The sequence below is a fragment of the Brassica napus genome, chromosome A1 (genome assembly GCF_020379485.1).
Source record: "Brassica napus cultivar Da-Ae chromosome A1, Da-Ae, whole genome shotgun sequence".
NCBI classification, from domain to species: domain Eukaryota; kingdom Viridiplantae; phylum Streptophyta; class Magnoliopsida; order Brassicales; family Brassicaceae; genus Brassica; species Brassica napus.
Genome location: NC_063434.1, coordinates 30,129,329 through 30,145,724, shown reverse-complemented (window position 1 = coordinate 30,145,724; position 16,396 = coordinate 30,129,329). Strand labels below are relative to the sequence as shown.

General features: G+C 38.2%; 3 protein-coding genes and 1 pseudogene across 3 annotated transcripts; 2 read left to right on the top strand and 2 right to left on the bottom strand.

The window, feature by feature from the left end:
- LOC106454015 overlaps positions 1-16,396 on the top strand; it is a 76,572-nt pseudogene that overhangs the window by 16,571 nt on the left and 43,605 nt on the right.
- On the top strand, positions 499-2,564 carry LOC106445317 (probable glutamate dehydrogenase 3). Its single transcript, XM_013886842.3, has 8 exons — positions 499-759; positions 831-944; positions 1,016-1,237; positions 1,313-1,387; positions 1,462-1,578; positions 1,658-1,908; positions 1,991-2,066; positions 2,148-2,564. The coding sequence occupies exons 1-8, from the start codon at positions 652-654 to the stop codon at positions 2,418-2,420; spliced, it is 1,236 nt and encodes a 411-aa protein (XP_013742296.1). The 5' UTR covers positions 499-651; the 3' UTR covers positions 2,421-2,564.
- Positions 2,545-3,692, bottom strand: LOC106445315 (putative H/ACA ribonucleoprotein complex subunit 1-like protein 1). The gene is made up of 4 exons (XM_013886840.3): positions 3,429-3,692; positions 3,181-3,329; positions 2,971-3,086; positions 2,545-2,851 (listed from the first exon to the last, which is right to left on the bottom strand). The coding sequence occupies exons 1-4, from the start codon at positions 3,589-3,591 to the stop codon at positions 2,668-2,670; spliced, it is 612 nt and encodes a 203-aa protein (XP_013742294.2). The 5' UTR covers positions 3,592-3,692; the 3' UTR covers positions 2,545-2,667.
- On the bottom strand, positions 4,230-9,124 carry LOC106445305 (casein kinase 1-like protein HD16). Its single transcript, XM_013886827.3, has 18 exons — positions 8,940-9,124; positions 8,709-8,868; positions 7,818-8,279; positions 7,457-7,582; positions 7,294-7,367; positions 7,134-7,203; positions 6,998-7,053; positions 6,846-6,917; positions 6,612-6,706; positions 6,401-6,467; positions 6,179-6,308; positions 5,876-6,094; positions 5,657-5,787; positions 5,336-5,510; positions 5,175-5,265; positions 4,940-5,097; positions 4,661-4,849; positions 4,230-4,551 (listed from the first exon to the last, which is right to left on the bottom strand). The coding sequence occupies exons 3-18, from the start codon at positions 8,217-8,219 to the stop codon at positions 4,492-4,494; spliced, it is 2,115 nt and encodes a 704-aa protein (XP_013742281.2). The 5' UTR covers positions 8,220-8,279; positions 8,709-8,868; positions 8,940-9,124; the 3' UTR covers positions 4,230-4,491.

Genomic DNA, 16,396 nt, shown 5'->3' with positions numbered 1-16,396 from the left:
AAATTCAAGTAGGAATGTGGAAATACTTTACATTGCTTTCAAGAAGAAGGTACATATATATTTGATATTAATATGGTCATTATTTTTGGTTTTTCATTAATAATAGTGTAGTCATTGTTTAAGTTGAATTGATCTTTTAACTGTCTCTTCACTTTTTCTATTTTTATTGTGTTCTTTAGAGAATGAAAAAAGAAAATTGTTCTGCTCAGCTCATCTTCGGATTTGGTTCAAAATCGTTGGGTTAAATTAATTTTCCATTTTTTTTTTATTTAAAGTTTAAACACATGAAATACATGTGCAATATCTAAAAAACTGTTACATGTTTTGTAACTTAATGTGAAAAAGCTTTACTAAGCAAAGACCTACTAGGATACTATGACCACTCAAAATCAGGATCAATTATGGGTATCATATTATTTGGTTATCCATTTACCTTATATAAACTCATTTATTTGCCACCAAAAGAAATATCATTTATAGTTTTCTTCTTCTAATTTATGAAGCACTCAAACACATATACACACATAAACACAAGGTGTATACGTCTCTCTCTCTATACATATAAACGCACTTGCAATATCAAGAATCACATTTTCCAATAGCTTTCTTATCAAAGTCTCTCATAGAGTAAACCCAAAAATCAAAAACACCATGAACGCTTTAGCAGCAACCAACAGAAACTTCAAGCTAGCTTCTAGGCTTCTTGGTTTGGACTCAAAGCTTGAGAAAAGTCTTCTCATTCCCTTCAGAGAAATCAAGGTACCTATGTTATCTGTTTTCAAACTGATCGGTTAAAGATCACTAAACCGGAATGTAACCAATTGGTACAGGTGGAATGTACCATACCGAAAGACGATGGAACTCTTGCATCATTCATTGGATTCAGAGTCCAACATGACAACGCAAGAGGTCCCATGAAAGGTGGCATCAGATATCATCCAGAGGTGTGCTTCCACTTAAACCAAAGCAACTTTGATTATGGTATGAACTAAACCGGGTTTCGGTTATTTAACAGGTGGAACCGGATGAAGTAAACGCTTTGGCACAACTCATGACATGGAAAACCGCAGTGGCTAAGATACCTTACGGTGGAGCCAAAGGAGGCATTGGTTGTGACCCGAGCGAGCTAAGCATCTCAGAGCTTGAACGTTTGACTCGTGTTTTCACACAGAAGATCCATGATCTCATTGGGATTCATACCGATGTTCCAGCTCCTGATATGGGAACCGGTCCTCAGGTTTTGTAAAAATCTTCTTTAAAGTCTTCTTCTTGTACTGGTGTTCTTGTCTGAATATATACATGCCTTTTTAAGACAATGGCGTGGATTCTTGATGAATACTCGAAGTTCCACGGACACTCTCCTGCTGTTGTGACAGGAAAACCCATTGTAAGTGGCTGTTCTAGTCAAGATTTTGGTTTATATGATGCCTAACCATTCTAAAACCGGTTCGGTTTGAGCAGGATCTTGGTGGATCTTTGGGGAGAGATGCTGCTACAGGAAGAGGAGTGTTGTTTGCAACAGAAGCTCTACTCAATGAACATGGAAAGAGCATATCTGGACAGAGATTCGTCATCCAGGTATTAAAAGATTAGAAGTTTTCAGTTTTTTTAGAGGTTGCTTGCGTGTCAAGACACTCGTACTGTCTCTGTTTTTTAGGGTTTTGGAAATGTGGGTTCTTGGGCGGCTAAGTTGATAAATGAAAAAGGTGGGAAGATTGTGGCGGTGAGCGATGTCACAGGAGCAATCAAGAACAAGAACGGTATCGATATCTCTGGCTTGCTCGAGCATACCGAAGAAAACAGAGGAATCAAAGGGTTTGATGGTGCTGATTCCATCGATCCTGATTCAGTTCTTGTTGAAGATTGTGATGTTCTTGTCCCTGCAGCTTTAGGAGGCGTCATCAACAGGTCTTTTTAAGTTTCTTGTTACACAAGTTAACCTTTTTCTCTTGAACTTCGTTTGAAAACGGTAGAGTATGTTTGTGTGTAGGGAGAATGCAAATGAGATTAAAGCAAAGTTCATCATAGAAGGTGCTAATCATCCAACTGATCCTGAGGCTGACGAGGTAGATTCTTGATTTTAACGCTTTACTCTTCTTCTCAAACTCAGTACTGAGGAAGAAAGGTGTTGTGATCCTTCTCTGCAGATACTGAGGAAGAAAGGTGTTGTGATCCTCCCAGATATATACGCAAACTCGGGAGGAGTTACTGTAAGTTACTTCGAGTGGGTGCAGAACATACAAGGATTCATGTGGGAAGAAGAAAAGGTGAACAAGGAGCTACAAAACTACATGACTCGCGGCTTCAAAGATTTAAAAGAGATGTGTAAGACACATTCATGTGATCTCCGTATGGGAGCTTTCACCCTTGGTGTCAACCGTGTGGCTCAAGCTACCGTTATCAGAGGTTGGGGATCTTGAAATACTCATATGCAAGTTCAATGATAATAACTCATATAATCCTTTTGTTTCATGCAAGTTCATTCAGTTTCACAGTAATAAAATTGCAATGTAATCTTTAAATTTTTTCATCAATAGAAGCTAATTAAAGCAAATCTTCTACTCCATTGATTAAACCAAAGTTGATAATGTGGGAAAACAAAGTCTCATTTGATAATATAAAGGGCTACAAGTTGAGATAAAGCTTATAGAGTAGGAAGAGAAGAAACTAGAATCCTCTTCCTCTGCCTCTGAAGCCTCCACGACCACCACCTCGTGAGGGAAATCCTCTGCCTCCTCCTGGTGGACCTCTTCCTCTGAAACCTCCTCGCCCTCTTGAAGGAGGACCGCCTCTACCTCTGGAGAATCCTCCACGACTGCCACGACCACCACGGCCGCCAGCTGACTGACCCCTAAAAGAACAAAGACATAACACAGTCAATGGAACAACTCTCAACTAGAATGTTCATAGCTAACTACTGAAGTTAACAATGTGTACTTAAGTTCACTAATGTTTAACATGTTAGCTTACTTTGGCTGAGGAAGGAACCTAGCGAGGGGCAAAAGCTTAGCAGGGTCGATGAAGAACTTGTCTCCAGGAGCATACGAGGTCGCCACAATACCTTCCATCATTTTGATAGAAAACAACTGAAGAGAGGAAACAAAACAAAAACATAAACCAATCTCCAAAACCTCTAGTTTAGTTACACGACAACATAGATAGTGAGAGAGAGCTGCTTACAGATTCATTGATGGCGCCAAAGATTTCATCAACTTTACCAATCTGAGTCTTGTTCTGAAGGTAGATAGGTGCATTGAAATAAGGAATCTTCTCCTGAGAGAGTTTGGTCACAGCGTCTCCCTCACACGCATGGACGAACGTGGCAACCTCTGTAAACCAAACACAAAGTAACAAACTTTCATACCTCATTCAATGTCAAAGTTCCAAAGTTTCAAACTTTCAGACAGAACACAAGGATAGAAACTAACCCACGACTTCCTCCGGAGGCCCTTCGTCTCTAAACCCGCCAAATCGACCGCCACCGAATCGTCCGCCGCCGCCACCAAATCGTCCTCCTCCTCCACCGAATCGACCGCCGCCGTCTCTTCCTCCTCTCCCTCTGAACCCGCCTCTTCCCATTGGTGGTCTCATCTTTTCTCCTTCGCTAGATTCCGCAAAGACTGCGACTTTTCTCTCTCTCTCTCTCTCTCCGCCTCCTTTTTAGGGTTTAAATGAGCGACGGCGCAAAATAGGTGAAGAAGGTGGGTATTTAGGGGTTTTCTGTAAACCCTTGACCGGACTCGGTTTACTTGAACCGATGATTAATTTAACAATAACTGAACCGGTTTAACTTGAAATGGAAACATTTGCCTTCTCTTTTGATCTCTCTGTTTTATTTGTCACCTATTGATTTCATTCGTAAACTGTTTCATACAATCTGATATAAAGAAAACTAAAGCCAGCTGACATAGTTGGTCGAGCATCGTAACTATAGAAAAACAATGAAGACCTTCAAACAAGGAGCCTCGTATAAAACTAATTCAGTCATTGATCTCTTCTTATATTGTCAATCTTCTTATAGGAACCAGAAAATAGAAAGAAATAGCTGTTTGACGTTTAGTCAAGTGTATAGACGACAGTCTTGTGGGGCAAGTAAACATGGATTAGCTTCTTCTAGTCATTACTCATTTGTCAAATATTAGTCATTGGTCAATATATACCTGTTCATCGTATGCATTGATTCCTCTTTGAGGCCAATAAGATTTTATATAAAGAAACTTGGTAGCAAAGATGTAATAGCAATAAGCCAGAAGATGCATATAATTTCTTCCAGCTCTTCAATTCTATTAATAATGCATCTCTTCTACTCTGTTTTTACTCTTAGCTTTTTTTACTAAAATACATAGGTGAGACAAATTTCATCTCAATTACACAGTTACACACATATGTTGGCAACTGGTACTCAAACCAAAGCTTCACGTTGTAAGGCTTCTAGAGAAGGTCATCGTTGAAACCTAGAGAGAGGGTGACACAGTATACTCTGTGTTTTATTCAGCACACGGTCCGACCATAGCATATTGATGCAAGGTACAGATTTTTGGTCCATTTTTCCTGAAACAAAAAGTAAAAGAGTCATGACATTCTACACAGAACAAACAACTGGAGAAGAATCCAACCTTAGTATTTGTTTCTTGAAACAGTTATGGCGAAAGAACCAAACCTTAACATGGGTGCTTGGGAAAGCAGAAGTTCTGAGAGTCTCTTGGGTTTCGTCGGTTATTTTTCGTTTAGGTATACTCAATATGAGAGCTGCTTGATCTGCTGTTGCAGCCATTGATGTTATCCTGAATCCACTCTCCCACCTTCGGTGGATTCCTTCACTTGGGTACAAAAAGTCAAGCTCCACCACCTTCATATATATACACACACCACGAAGACATCATTAATACATTATACTGCCCCAGAAATAGAAACTATAAGTGTTAGAAGTGACTGGAACCTGTTCAGAATAGCCTGAGTTCCTGGACATTACTATACCCCAACGACTCCCAGCAGTGGTCATGGAGGTTACATGAAACCCTTCTTTCCACTTTTTATTTATCCATTTGAATGGGAATGAGTCGCTGACTTTGTAAGATTGCTGGGTATAAGGAGTTCCTATCATCATCACATGAAGTAGAATAAGTTAAACGGCTTCATGCCCCAAAGAAAAGACATCAGGCATGAATACTAACCTTTAGACATAACGACCAATGAGCTACCGTTATTAGCACCAGCTATGGAACTGATATAGAAGTTCTTTTCCCATTGTTCCATGATCCAGTCCTGTAATGAATCAATAAACAAATAGTGAGGTGATGAAGTCTGACAGATAGAATGCTTCAGCTGAATCTACCTTGTGCAAGAAGACTGTGGACAATTCATAAACTTGAGAGCTGAACCCAGTCCCAGCATCCATGATGAGGGCCCAGAGATTAGCTGCTGATGCTACACAGCTTATGAAAAGGCCATCCTCGGTACCTTTCTCTACATGCTTCTGCAGCCTTGTTTCCGCAACATTGTAATGATATCTACAAAGAGTAACAAGAAAACAGACTGGTTATACAAAGGAAAGCCATGCAATGTACCAAAAGAAACAAATAACTTTACTTGTACTTTGCCAAATAGATTATAACCAAAGCAATAAATGCAAAGCCTCAAACTATATGTTTTGCACCTCTGTTTCATAGGACGACGTGCATTATAGACTGAGATCCATTGGGTAGCAGGACTGCCGATTCTGATTTTCTTCCTCGGCTGTTCATCCTCTTCCAAATTGATAAGCAATCTTCCTCGTTTTTGGCCAACCTATTCATACAAAAGCAAAGATATCATCAGCACTTATAAAATATTTGTAAACCGTAAAAAATAACCATAGGAACCAAAGACAACCCACCTTAAGAGCCCCATCAATTCTAATCGGTCTAGATATAGCACATGTCTCAATAAGAGTATCAAAGATCGAGATAAGCTTGGCATAGTTCGGCTCCTCGTCAAACTTCATATTAGTAACTGCCTCGAGAAACAGCTTAAATGGGGGAGGACAGAAACAGCACATCAATTCAGGAGAGGTTGACATCTTTTTCTTGCAAACAAGAAAGCTTTTGTTGTCACCCTGCGTACAAAAAACCATATATCACTGAACTAGAAATGGAACTAAAAAGGTTTTTGGTTGTGAATAGAGAGATAGAAAACTCACCTGGTACCCTTGCCATGGTAACCTTCCCCGCATCAGAAATATCAATGTATAAGCCAATGACTCCAGATCGTCCCTCCGACTTCCAGTACGACCAAGATGTGCGTGACAACTTGCATACCTTATTGTTCCCCTGCAAACGAAGCATAACAAAGATGTAAGTAAAATAAATCTATATATATGATATGTTTATAGAAAACAGTAGCATGCACCAATCAACAATACCTGAATACATCTGGTCTTTGATCATATTCAACATGCTGGCCTGAGTGCGAATCTTTCCATCTTGATGCTGAAATAAAAGATGATATATGATAAGAACGGTTAAAAATATCTCAGAAGAACTTTGCAGAGACAAAAGAATGATAAAAATCAGTTGAAAACACACAACATGACTCAGGATGTTTGTAAACATATCAGTATCACAGAAACTCACCCAGACCAAGATCAATAAGGTACAGTTTCTTCTCGTCTGCTGTTCCAGGCTGACCAAGTAAAAAGTTCTCTGGTTTCACATCTCCATGCACAAACCTTGTTTGATGTAGAGATTGAACATGGCGTTATGGTTAGCTCAATGATAGCGAACTTTAGCTGTAAATGTAAATCTTTTTGCTCCAAAGTAAATGGTATATTTGCTAAGAATTTGGAAACAACAAAGAATCGCACTAACCCCTTCATATGCAGTTTCTCAAGAATGGATATCGCCTCCACTGCAATGCAAGCTACCATGTTTGGTGACATCCTAACCACATATGATGATAAATTTAGAACATCTGCATTAGCATGGATTATATGAAAATAAATTATGATCAAAGTGCTTACGATTGAGCCAAAGAGTTCCAAACATCCCAAAGACTAGGGCCGAGCATGTCCATGACCTGAAATAATTATAGATGTTTCTTTATAAACGGTACCTTACTACTCTCAAAGGGTAGCCAGGCTCTACTTAAACGCTTACCAAGATGTAGAAATCTCCTTGACGACCCTTGTGATGTACAGCAGGAATTCCATAACAGCTATTGAGCGTACTTTACAGCAGAAAAAAAAAGAACAGATGAGTAGTGACAAATAATCACAAGAGAAACTGGTAACGAAATTTTAGAGCATGAAAGACTTACTTGTACACTTGCCACTCGTAAGGTGGGCCAAAATTACATCCTTTACTATTTCGGTGTTCAAGTTTCAGAGCTACCTGAAAAGGAAAATAATAAACTCTCTCTATAAAAAACTCACATTTTTGGTCAACTCCTATGATTTTCAGCAGGCTTTTATCTACTATACCTCAATTGCATCTGCTCCAATCCTATCACTACCACCGCTCACCCTTCTGCCAACATAAACTTGACCGAAGCCACCCTTACCGAGTTTCCTCTCTGTCTTATAAACAGGAGAATTTCCAACTTGCACCTATAAAAAAAATGAAAATATAGTGAATCTCTCTCAAATGAAAAGCTGACACAATGCCCAAATAAACAGCATGGCTTGCAAACCACATATCAACAAAAGATCTAAAGAGTTCTAATATGATGAATAATGGTTATAAAAACTAATATGATGAACTTAAAAACATATCCTAGAACTTTTCATATATGTATCATTGCAGAACTTCAGTTAATGATGTCATAAGGTTAACAGAATTTACCCTTTCAGGGACTGGACCCATGCTGGAATCATCTTCCATGCCTGCTATTTTCTCCGGGCTACCACCACCTTCCGCAGCAATATCCTGATCAGCTACCCCTTCGACTCGATTTAAAGCAGGTTCAGCGCCCCCTAAAGCACCAGCAGCTGGAAGAACCTCACAAGGCTCTGGCTCTAAGTCTCTCAACCTGATACCCCTGCCCCTACCGGCAGCAGCTGGTCTAGGAGGTACAGCCGCTTTAGCTAAAGCAGCATTCCCCCTTCCCCTACCACCACCTCTTCTCCTTGTTGCAGTCTGAGGAGGGAGTGCGATATTCTCTGCTTGCTCAACTAGCTGAGGGTTGCTGTTAGGCTGATCTTCAAGGCGTCTCGATCTCCTAGCTCCACTTCTTAACTCTGGCATCCTTAATCCATTCAAGATGTTAAAAACTCTTGTTTATTTCAAGTCACCTCTCTATATTACCTGTTTCATAGAAAAAAGAGTGTAAGGTTTTGTGTAAAAAAAACGGTTTATTTTATGCAACAAGCTAAAAAACACGAGCTACACTGATGTAAAGAGAATGATGAAGTGATCTCTAGCCAAAATTAGATCTTACAATGAATGATAAGTAGCTCTGCAGAATCAAAACTCATCAAAAAAAATCGAAGCTTCCCTAAAGTGAACACCATTACAAAGAGCTGGTGATTGATTAACAACCTCATAGCTCGACCAACACAAACTCCTAAAGCAAAAGATAGCTAGCTGTAACCAACCATTCATCAGTATCATAACATTGAGCTCGATAATCATCTAAAGTCACTATCTTTCGCATACTCATACAAAATGCACAACAATCACAACAAGAGCAGGACTCGAATCGAATCGAATCGAAGATGATAAAAGTCTATTTACCAGAAGATCGATTTCTGAATAATACTTCAATGATAACGATGATTTGACGACGAAGAGAGTGGAACAGGATCGATCCAGAAGAATCAAATAACTTTTAGATCTCTTCCTCCAGCTCGAGTTCCAAAAAAATGAGTAACCGATTAAAGCTCCTTCTCAAATCCTGCAATGTCGATTAGAATGTGAAAAGCTTTTCAGCTGTGAAGTAAGAGAATGAGAGAGAGAGAGAGGAACCTAGAGAGAGAGGTAGTTGCGGCTTGATTTAGGGTTAATAATGAAGAAGACGATGAAGATGACCCCCACCCGATTGCAATTTTTGGGAATAGAGTTTTTCATGTTTAGATCAAATATTTATTTTTCTTGGGGAATGGAGTAATAACTAAATACTATTTTGTTAATTCTCTCTATTTTAAATTTCTTTTTTTTAAATTCGTTTTGCAACGTTAACTTTTTATTTTTATATATTATACTCCTATAATGGGTACAGCGTACAGTACACTTTGATTGGCTATCGCCTATCGCTAGGACGCTTGGGTTCCCTCACTCGCGTGCATTTTCTTTTCTGTGGCTGATATTTATATTAATATGTATAGGAATGTCAAACAGGTCGTCCCGTCCCGTCCCGTCCCGTCCCGCCGCGGGCTGAGCATCTCGCGGGTCGAAGCGGTCCCGTCCCGCGCGGGCTGCGGTCTAGAGAAAGCCGGCCCAGTCCCGTACCGCATGATTGCACAGGCCCTTACAAGCCGTCCCGCGGGCTGGACGCGAAAGGAGTGCAGCATGACGTTTCTCGACGCTGCAGGCTGCTCCAGTGACCACTACATACATAATGAATGATATATGAACACATGACCCATCTACTATTGGAGCTTAACAACTTTTACATATATTAGTCTTGTTCTGTATTTTTTTTTCTATCTACGAGAGCATCGTTAGAGCCACTGGCTATTTCAGCAACTCGTATATATGTTAATTACTAGCCATTCAATCTGTTTCTTCAGATAATTTTGAAGAACTATAGTTTGTTGTTTGATCGTGAGTATAAAAAATTAAGTCTCAACTAAAGTAAAATTTAGAGAAACACCAAATGGTCCAAATCATAGTATTCAAAACCAAAAATCATGCAACTTAAACAAAAAAACAGAAATTGTAATTGCAGCAAAACACCAAATCAAGATAACATTTCAAACTTGCTCATCTACTCATCTTCATCTTCCCCATCAACAATGGACTCAAATGTTGGTAATTTCTCTTCTTCTCCATCACCATCGATTTCTTCATCTACAAATATCAGTGTACAAGTCAGTAATGTTACTCTTACTAAAATTATAAGGTGAGTTATTTACCATGTGCGTAAGATTCATATCCTTTGATCCAATTCCTAGTGCATATCAGAGCTTGCACATTTTCTGGGAGTAGACGACTCCTATATTTGTTTAGAACTCGCGATCCAATACTGAAGGAGGACTCCGAAGCCACTGTTGTGATTGGAATACTTAGCAGATCACATGCCATTGCAGCCAAGTCACCATACCGATGCGCATTATCTTTCCACCAATCGAGGATGTCCAAGCTCTGGAAATTAGTAATGTCCAAAGGTGGTTCTTCAAGATAAGCTTCTAGAGGTGTCTTTCCACTAACAATTCCACTGACTTTGCGAAATGCAAAGAAATCCTAAGAAAGTTTTAAAAAAAAATATATCAGAGAGGAAAAAAAAAATTGGAGGCTGACGACAGAAGGAAAAAAATTGAAAACACTCACATTGTAGTTCCCAAACAGTCCCATTGATCCTGCCGCACAAGCTTTTTGTGGAACAGTGTCACGTGGCTCAGTGGAAGGTGAGTTATTCTTGGAGTTTTTGTCGTATGTCTCAAACAGAATACTGAGCTTGTCACGCAAGTTCTTCACCTTTGCATCACGTGTACTTATGTCAAGCTTCCCTAAACAACATTCAACAATTGAAAGCTTAAACCGTGGATCAAAGACTGCTGCTATTGCAAAAACACCACTAACTTCATCCCAATATTTGTCAAACTTCTCCTTCATCGGTCGCACCATGTATCTGACAATCTCATCTGCGCTTTCCTCATCGGTCGCAACATGGGTTTCCCCGTGGCTGTTCCGAAACTGGTCTGTCTGCGAGGCTTGGTTTTTTGGGTTGGTTGACTGATTTCAACATCAGAATCATCAGTATCATCAACAAGACTGATAAGCCTTTTTCTGCTTCCTTGATGCTTCCCATCAGCACGAGTTACACCAGCTTCCTGAGAAGCGATCTGATCACCAGCCTCAGCTGCTGCAGCAAGAGTAGCTAAGACTGCCTGAGTTGCAAAGTCCACAGTATTTGGCGGGGTGTAATTCGGATCAAACGTCGACTGATCTTCGGGCTGGCTCCTTGATCCCATGGTCTCTCTCGCTCTCAACTCTCAAGTTTTGTGTTTTTTTTTTCACGCCGTGGAATGAAATTAACTTTTTAGGGTTTCCTAAATTTTGTCTATTTTTTAAAAAAATTCTTATTATATTTTTTAAAATCTGTTATAATTGTTGATTTTCAAAATTCCAAATTTTATTATACAAGTACACAAACACAAGTAATCAAGCAAAGCAACGTAAACAAGCAAAGCAACGTAAACAGCAAGTGATCCGATAACCTACGCAAAGCCATCTAAACAAGTTAATGTTCTATCATATACGAAAGCAACCTAAACAAGTCAGTGATCCGATAACCTACGCAAAGCCATCTAAGTTTCATACGTTTAAGAGCTTTCTAACCTGAGAGCTTTCTAACCTGAGGTCCTTAAAGCTCCTATATCGGCTGAAGCTGGAAACTACTCGACCAGGTGGTGTATGTACTCGTGCAATCCTTCATTGTTCTCATCACAGGACACAAACAAAAAAAAGACAGTTCATTCAGTTCATAGAACACAAAAGTTTTGGTTTCAACTTGGCAAAAGAAATACACTCATACCTGCATATGTAAGTAACCATCTTTCCACATCTTCAAAACGATTTGTGGCGTGTCTTTCTTCTCAGTCAGTGCAGCATCAGCAATCTTAAGACAAAGATAAAACAAATTTTATGTAGAGTTAAGAAACATTGGGAACTTCAATCAATTGTATAGAAAACAAGAGAGGACTTTACCGGACTTGTCGGTTTTCGCCTTCTTCTCCTGAGATCTTCCTACTTCTAACATTGCCTTCATGACATTAGCACATCCTTCATCTCTCCGCTCTTTCACTATCTCCACACACGCCTTAAAAAGAAAAAAAAAGAAACAGATGTTTCATAATAGTGATGGAGTAGGCAAAAACAATATATGAAATGCCAACAAACAAGAGTTTTATTACCTTATGTCTAAGGCGGCGGATGAGCTCCTCGAAATTAGGACGCCAGATTACCTCATTGCTGGGACCAGACGAGTAGTCCACTTCAGGTTGTTTACGCTAAAATACATTTCGGTTCGAAGAGAAACACCAACACGAAAGATATATGTTCAGTGCTTGTCTGATGAGGTTATAAAAACATCCAAAACTAGTTAATGGTAAGAATGGTGATACCTTCCCCTCAGGGATGTTGCTATCGTCATCTGCTACTGTTGAACTAGAGCCTTGCTCGAATATAAATGGAAACCTTATTGCGTCAACAGGAGTTGCAGCTTCGAGAATACGCTCCTCTAAGCTTTCTGGTTCCTTAAAGATCTGCAGCAGTTCCCAAAAAGAGTAAACAAACAAACGTAGAGAACACAAGGTATGAATGAATAACCTTGGAAGCTTTGGCGCCTCTTTTCTTTTGAGCAGGACCTTCATCTTTGTTGCCAAGAACAGGTTCGGGAGAAGGAACGCGCTCAATAAAACTGTTGTTACCTGAAAGCAAAGCTACAACGAATCAAAGACAGAACACAAATATACAAACAAACGATGAAACCAACAGACGCTTATTGGTCTTTTTAATATATGGATCTAACAGAACGCTTACAGATCTTGTTGTTCAATTTGTTTACATGGATCGCTAATCTAGATAAGACATAACACAAACTATAGATCGCTAAGCTAGATCACTACCTTTCTGATCTTGTTGGTCTTCTTATCTAACAACCTGAAAAACAAAACAAGAGTTAAAGCAGATTATAAGTCCAAAAGAACTTCAATTTTTTGTCTGAAATACATAACTCTGTACATGCATGTCCTATATGTGGAGTTTGGAAGCTCGTAGTGAAGAACGGAAGACACATCGGAGACACAGTGAAGAACGAAAATACATAACTGCTGCAGACTGCAGTTCGAAGACGAAGTAGTGAGCAGAAGCAGTGTCGGGAGAGCGAACCGCCGTCGTCATCGGTGGAGCTCTGTTTCTTTCCACGGTGGAAGTCGCAACCACATCGCCTTTCACTCTATCTCTCTCGCGTTTTTTTTTCAGGTGAAGAGCAAATGACAAGAACAAAGATTAGGGTTGCGGGACATGGAGAAACCCGCGGGTCACTGTGGGCTTGCCCGCTTTGGGTCCGGTTCCGCAACAAGCCTCTCCCGCGAGGCCCGCTTCTTTGCGGGACGTGAATTCACGGGCCCAAGCCCGCCCCGCCACAGGTCTAAACGGGCCTATCCCGCGGGCCACAGATTCCTTTGACATCCCTAAATATGTACGTTATGATATTCTTATAAGTTTTCTTTTTAGTGTCTGAATATTCATATAATAAAATTTTACAAATGGAAAACTTCGGACGTAAAATGTGTTGTTTATAGGAGAATGATCGACATGGACAGCATGGCTGGCTATGCATATATTTTTTTCATAACATGTCTTTTGTAAGTATTGGTTTAAATTAAATACGGTACAAACATCATGTCTACCAGACTACCACTTGTATTGTGAGAAGTTGTATCGTCTTTAAGTATCATGTAACTAGCTTGGCATAACGTATTTTTTAGAAAATGGTAAAAGAATTATAAAATTGTATCGTTTTAGTCGTGTTAGTTTAGACTAGAGATCCATATATTACCAGTGATAACTGGCACCTCCATGTGTGACCAAGTGACGAAGATTTCTAACTTTCACGTAGAACAATCGGGTTTGTCTTCTTATTGGTGGACAGGCCCACATAAACAACATTAGTCAAGTTTCAGTCTGAACACTAATCTTGTTAATTATTAATCAAAATAAAAAGAACTTAGCATGTGAAAAACATGTCATATGATCGTTTAACTCATGGAGATCGGTGAAAACAGATCACACTACATGCATAATGCATGGTATTTGACGTCGATGATTTGGTATCCTAGATCGGTAAAGCATACGTTACGAGTGATAATGAGACGTAAATTATAGCCGTGGAACTTCTTAAGATTCAAATGTAGTTGTTTGGAATCAATTAGACCGTTTTGGGGATAAATATTATAGCCCGATCATTTGAGTAAACACAAAGCCAGTACAGTTTCTAGGAACAAAGAATGAACGTAAGTCATCCTAGAGGCCTTTCCAAATTAAAGTCGAACAAAGAATCACGATCGAGATTGATAGTTCATTTGTATGAAATGAAGACGATTATGGATATTATAATATGTCTTGGTAGGCAATAGGCTAAATTGACTAGTGGCTGGATAGAGTTACGCTTAACTGGAAAGTTTTGGTGCAGTATAGAGTGCATATATAGGCAAACGACAGGTTGTGCATGTCTATGCAATATCTTTCTGTGTGTTATAGGTGCTCAATTGGTCAAATACTCATATGCGAAGTGCTTCTCGTATTGAAGCCGAATGATGAGCGAATAAAACCATGATTAACCTCAGTCTCTTAATTGAGGTTCTTAGCTTCGGGTAATAGACGATTTTTAGTTTTCTTTAGATTTTAACTAAGAAAAGTTAAGAACCGTCTCTTAAATAAAAAATATAAGACCATGATTAACTTCAGTCTCTTAACTGAAGTTCTTAGCTTTGGCTAAAAGACGATTCTTAACTTTTTTTAGATTTTAACTAAGAAAAGCTAAGAACCGTCTCTTAAATAAGAGATATTAGAGCATGATTAATCCAGATTCTTAACTTAGGCTTCTTAACTCATGATTTGACACTTTTTTGTTTTTGTTTTTTTTTTACACTTTTTGGCTAAGAATCGGCTCTTATATCTCTTATTTAAAAGACGGTTCTTAGTTTTTTTTAGTTAAAAGCTAAGAAATAGTTATCAGCCAAAGCTAAGAACCTCATCTTAAGAACACATGTCAATCATGGTCTAAGAGCTCTCTCTTAGCCGAAAAGTGTAAAAAAGAAACAAACAAATGTTAAATCATGAGTTAAAAACTAGAGTTAATCATGTTTTACGGATTTGCGAGCCCGAGAGTATTTGTTTTTGGAGTTTTGAATGAAAGTCACATTCTTACATTCTGCTATCTAGACCGACCTCAACAACAATGATACTAAAATATACAAAACTAAAACTATAGGTGTCAAACTACTAATTGATATATAGTTTTTAATTGTATACTTATTTTTCTTGCCATGACATCATATATTAGAAGTTTAGAACCAATTTGTTTTATTTTCTAAAATTCAAAACATCAGTTGTGTATACGTTTCATGTTACAAACATCCGCAATATCAATACATCTTAAACAAATGGAATTCACGATAATTGCTCTTAACCAAAAGTCCTAGAGTGTCGGTTTTAAGCAAAACATGAGGGGCATCCATAAGTTCGTGTGTTTTGTTTTATGGAAAATCGTAATCATAACAAATGACATTATGACAGAGAATGCTGGCAAAAAAAATGATAGAGATTTTTTTTAAAATGACAGAAAAACTAATGTATACTTAAGATTTTATTTTTAATAAGAGAAATAACAATATATTCCTTTCGTTTCTGAAATTAAATTTTCCTATATTTTTTTTGTTATACAATTTTTTTTTAATTTTAAAGATACTTTTATACACTTTTGAAAACATTAATTAAAAATATTTGAATAATTGAATTGATTAAATATAATCCGTTGATAGTTATTACTTATTAGTAGGTTTGGGCATTTGAGATCCCAATCGGATTTCGGTTTGTCCAATTTTGAGTCTTGGTTTTTTAGGTTTATCAAAATCATCCCCCTTTGTATTATATGAAAATTTGGTTCGGGACCGGTTCGAGTTCTATCGGGTTCAGATCAGGGTTAGTAAATCTACAAAGAACCGATGCAACTAGATGTTCTTTCAGAGTTTGAGTCCTAATTGGTTATTTGGTTTAAAAGTACCTGATTTATACCTATTTTGTAACTAACAAATAAGTGAAATCAGTTTTACGGTTTTAAAGTACCTGATTTCTACCTATTTTGTAATCAAAATATAAGTAAAATCAATTCAAAAATAAGAAATAAACATCAAACGTGATAATTCAAAACCAAACGAAAAATAAACATAGTTATTGATAGAAAGAAAACCAAATAAATGAAAGCATAAAACAAAAATCAAGTTATCATGAAATGAAAACGTTATTCAATAAAAACAAAACCAAAATCTAAAAATTTCAAGCTTTAACCGCCACCTTCAACCATCAACATTCATGTAATATATAATTATTTTAGATGTTCAATAATATTTGTTGTATTTTGGATACATATTAGAAATTGAAATCATGTTTGACATATTTAGGATTTTGAATGTTTCGGATTCTAACGAATATCTATTTAGGTTCAGGTTTGGTTCGGATAATACCCATAATCTAAA

What these genes read in the sequence shown, in the direction of transcription:
- LOC106445317 (XM_013886842.3), top strand. Translation starts at nt 652, where the DNA reads ATGAACGCTTTAGCAGCAACCAACAGAAACTTCAAGCTAGCTTCTAGG. An exon ending in TTCCCTTCAGAGAAATCAAG is followed by an intron (nt 760 to 830) that starts GTACCTATGTTA and finishes CAATTGGTACAG; the next exon opens with GTGGAATGTACCATACCGAA. An exon ending in ATATGGGAACCGGTCCTCAG is followed by an intron (nt 1,238 to 1,312) that starts GTTTTGTAAAAA and finishes TGCCTTTTTAAG; the next exon opens with ACAATGGCGTGGATTCTTGA.
- LOC106445315 (XM_013886840.3), bottom strand. Translation starts at nt 3,591, where the DNA reads ATGAGACCACCAATGGGAAGAGGCGGGTTCAGAGGGAGAGGAGGAAGA. An exon ending in TTGGCGCCATCAATGAATCT is followed by an intron (nt 3,087 to 3,180) that starts GTAAGCAGCTCT and finishes TCCTCTCTTCAG; the next exon opens with TTGTTTTCTATCAAAATGAT. An exon ending in AGGTTCCTTCCTCAGCCAAA is followed by an intron (nt 2,852 to 2,970) that starts GTAAGCTAACAT and finishes TTGTTCTTTTAG; the next exon opens with GGGTCAGTCAGCTGGCGGCC.
- LOC106445305 (XM_013886827.3), bottom strand. Translation starts at nt 8,219, where the DNA reads ATGCCAGAGTTAAGAAGTGGAGCTAGGAGATCGAGACGCCTTGAAGAT. An exon ending in ATTGGTCGTTATGTCTAAAG is followed by an intron (nt 5,098 to 5,174) that starts GTTAGTATTCAT and finishes TGATGATGATAG; the next exon opens with GAACTCCTTATACCCAGCAA. An exon ending in TCCCAAGCACCCATGTTAAG is followed by an intron (nt 4,552 to 4,660) that starts GTTTGGTTCTTT and finishes TTTTTGTTTCAG; the next exon opens with GAAAAATGGACCAAAAATCT.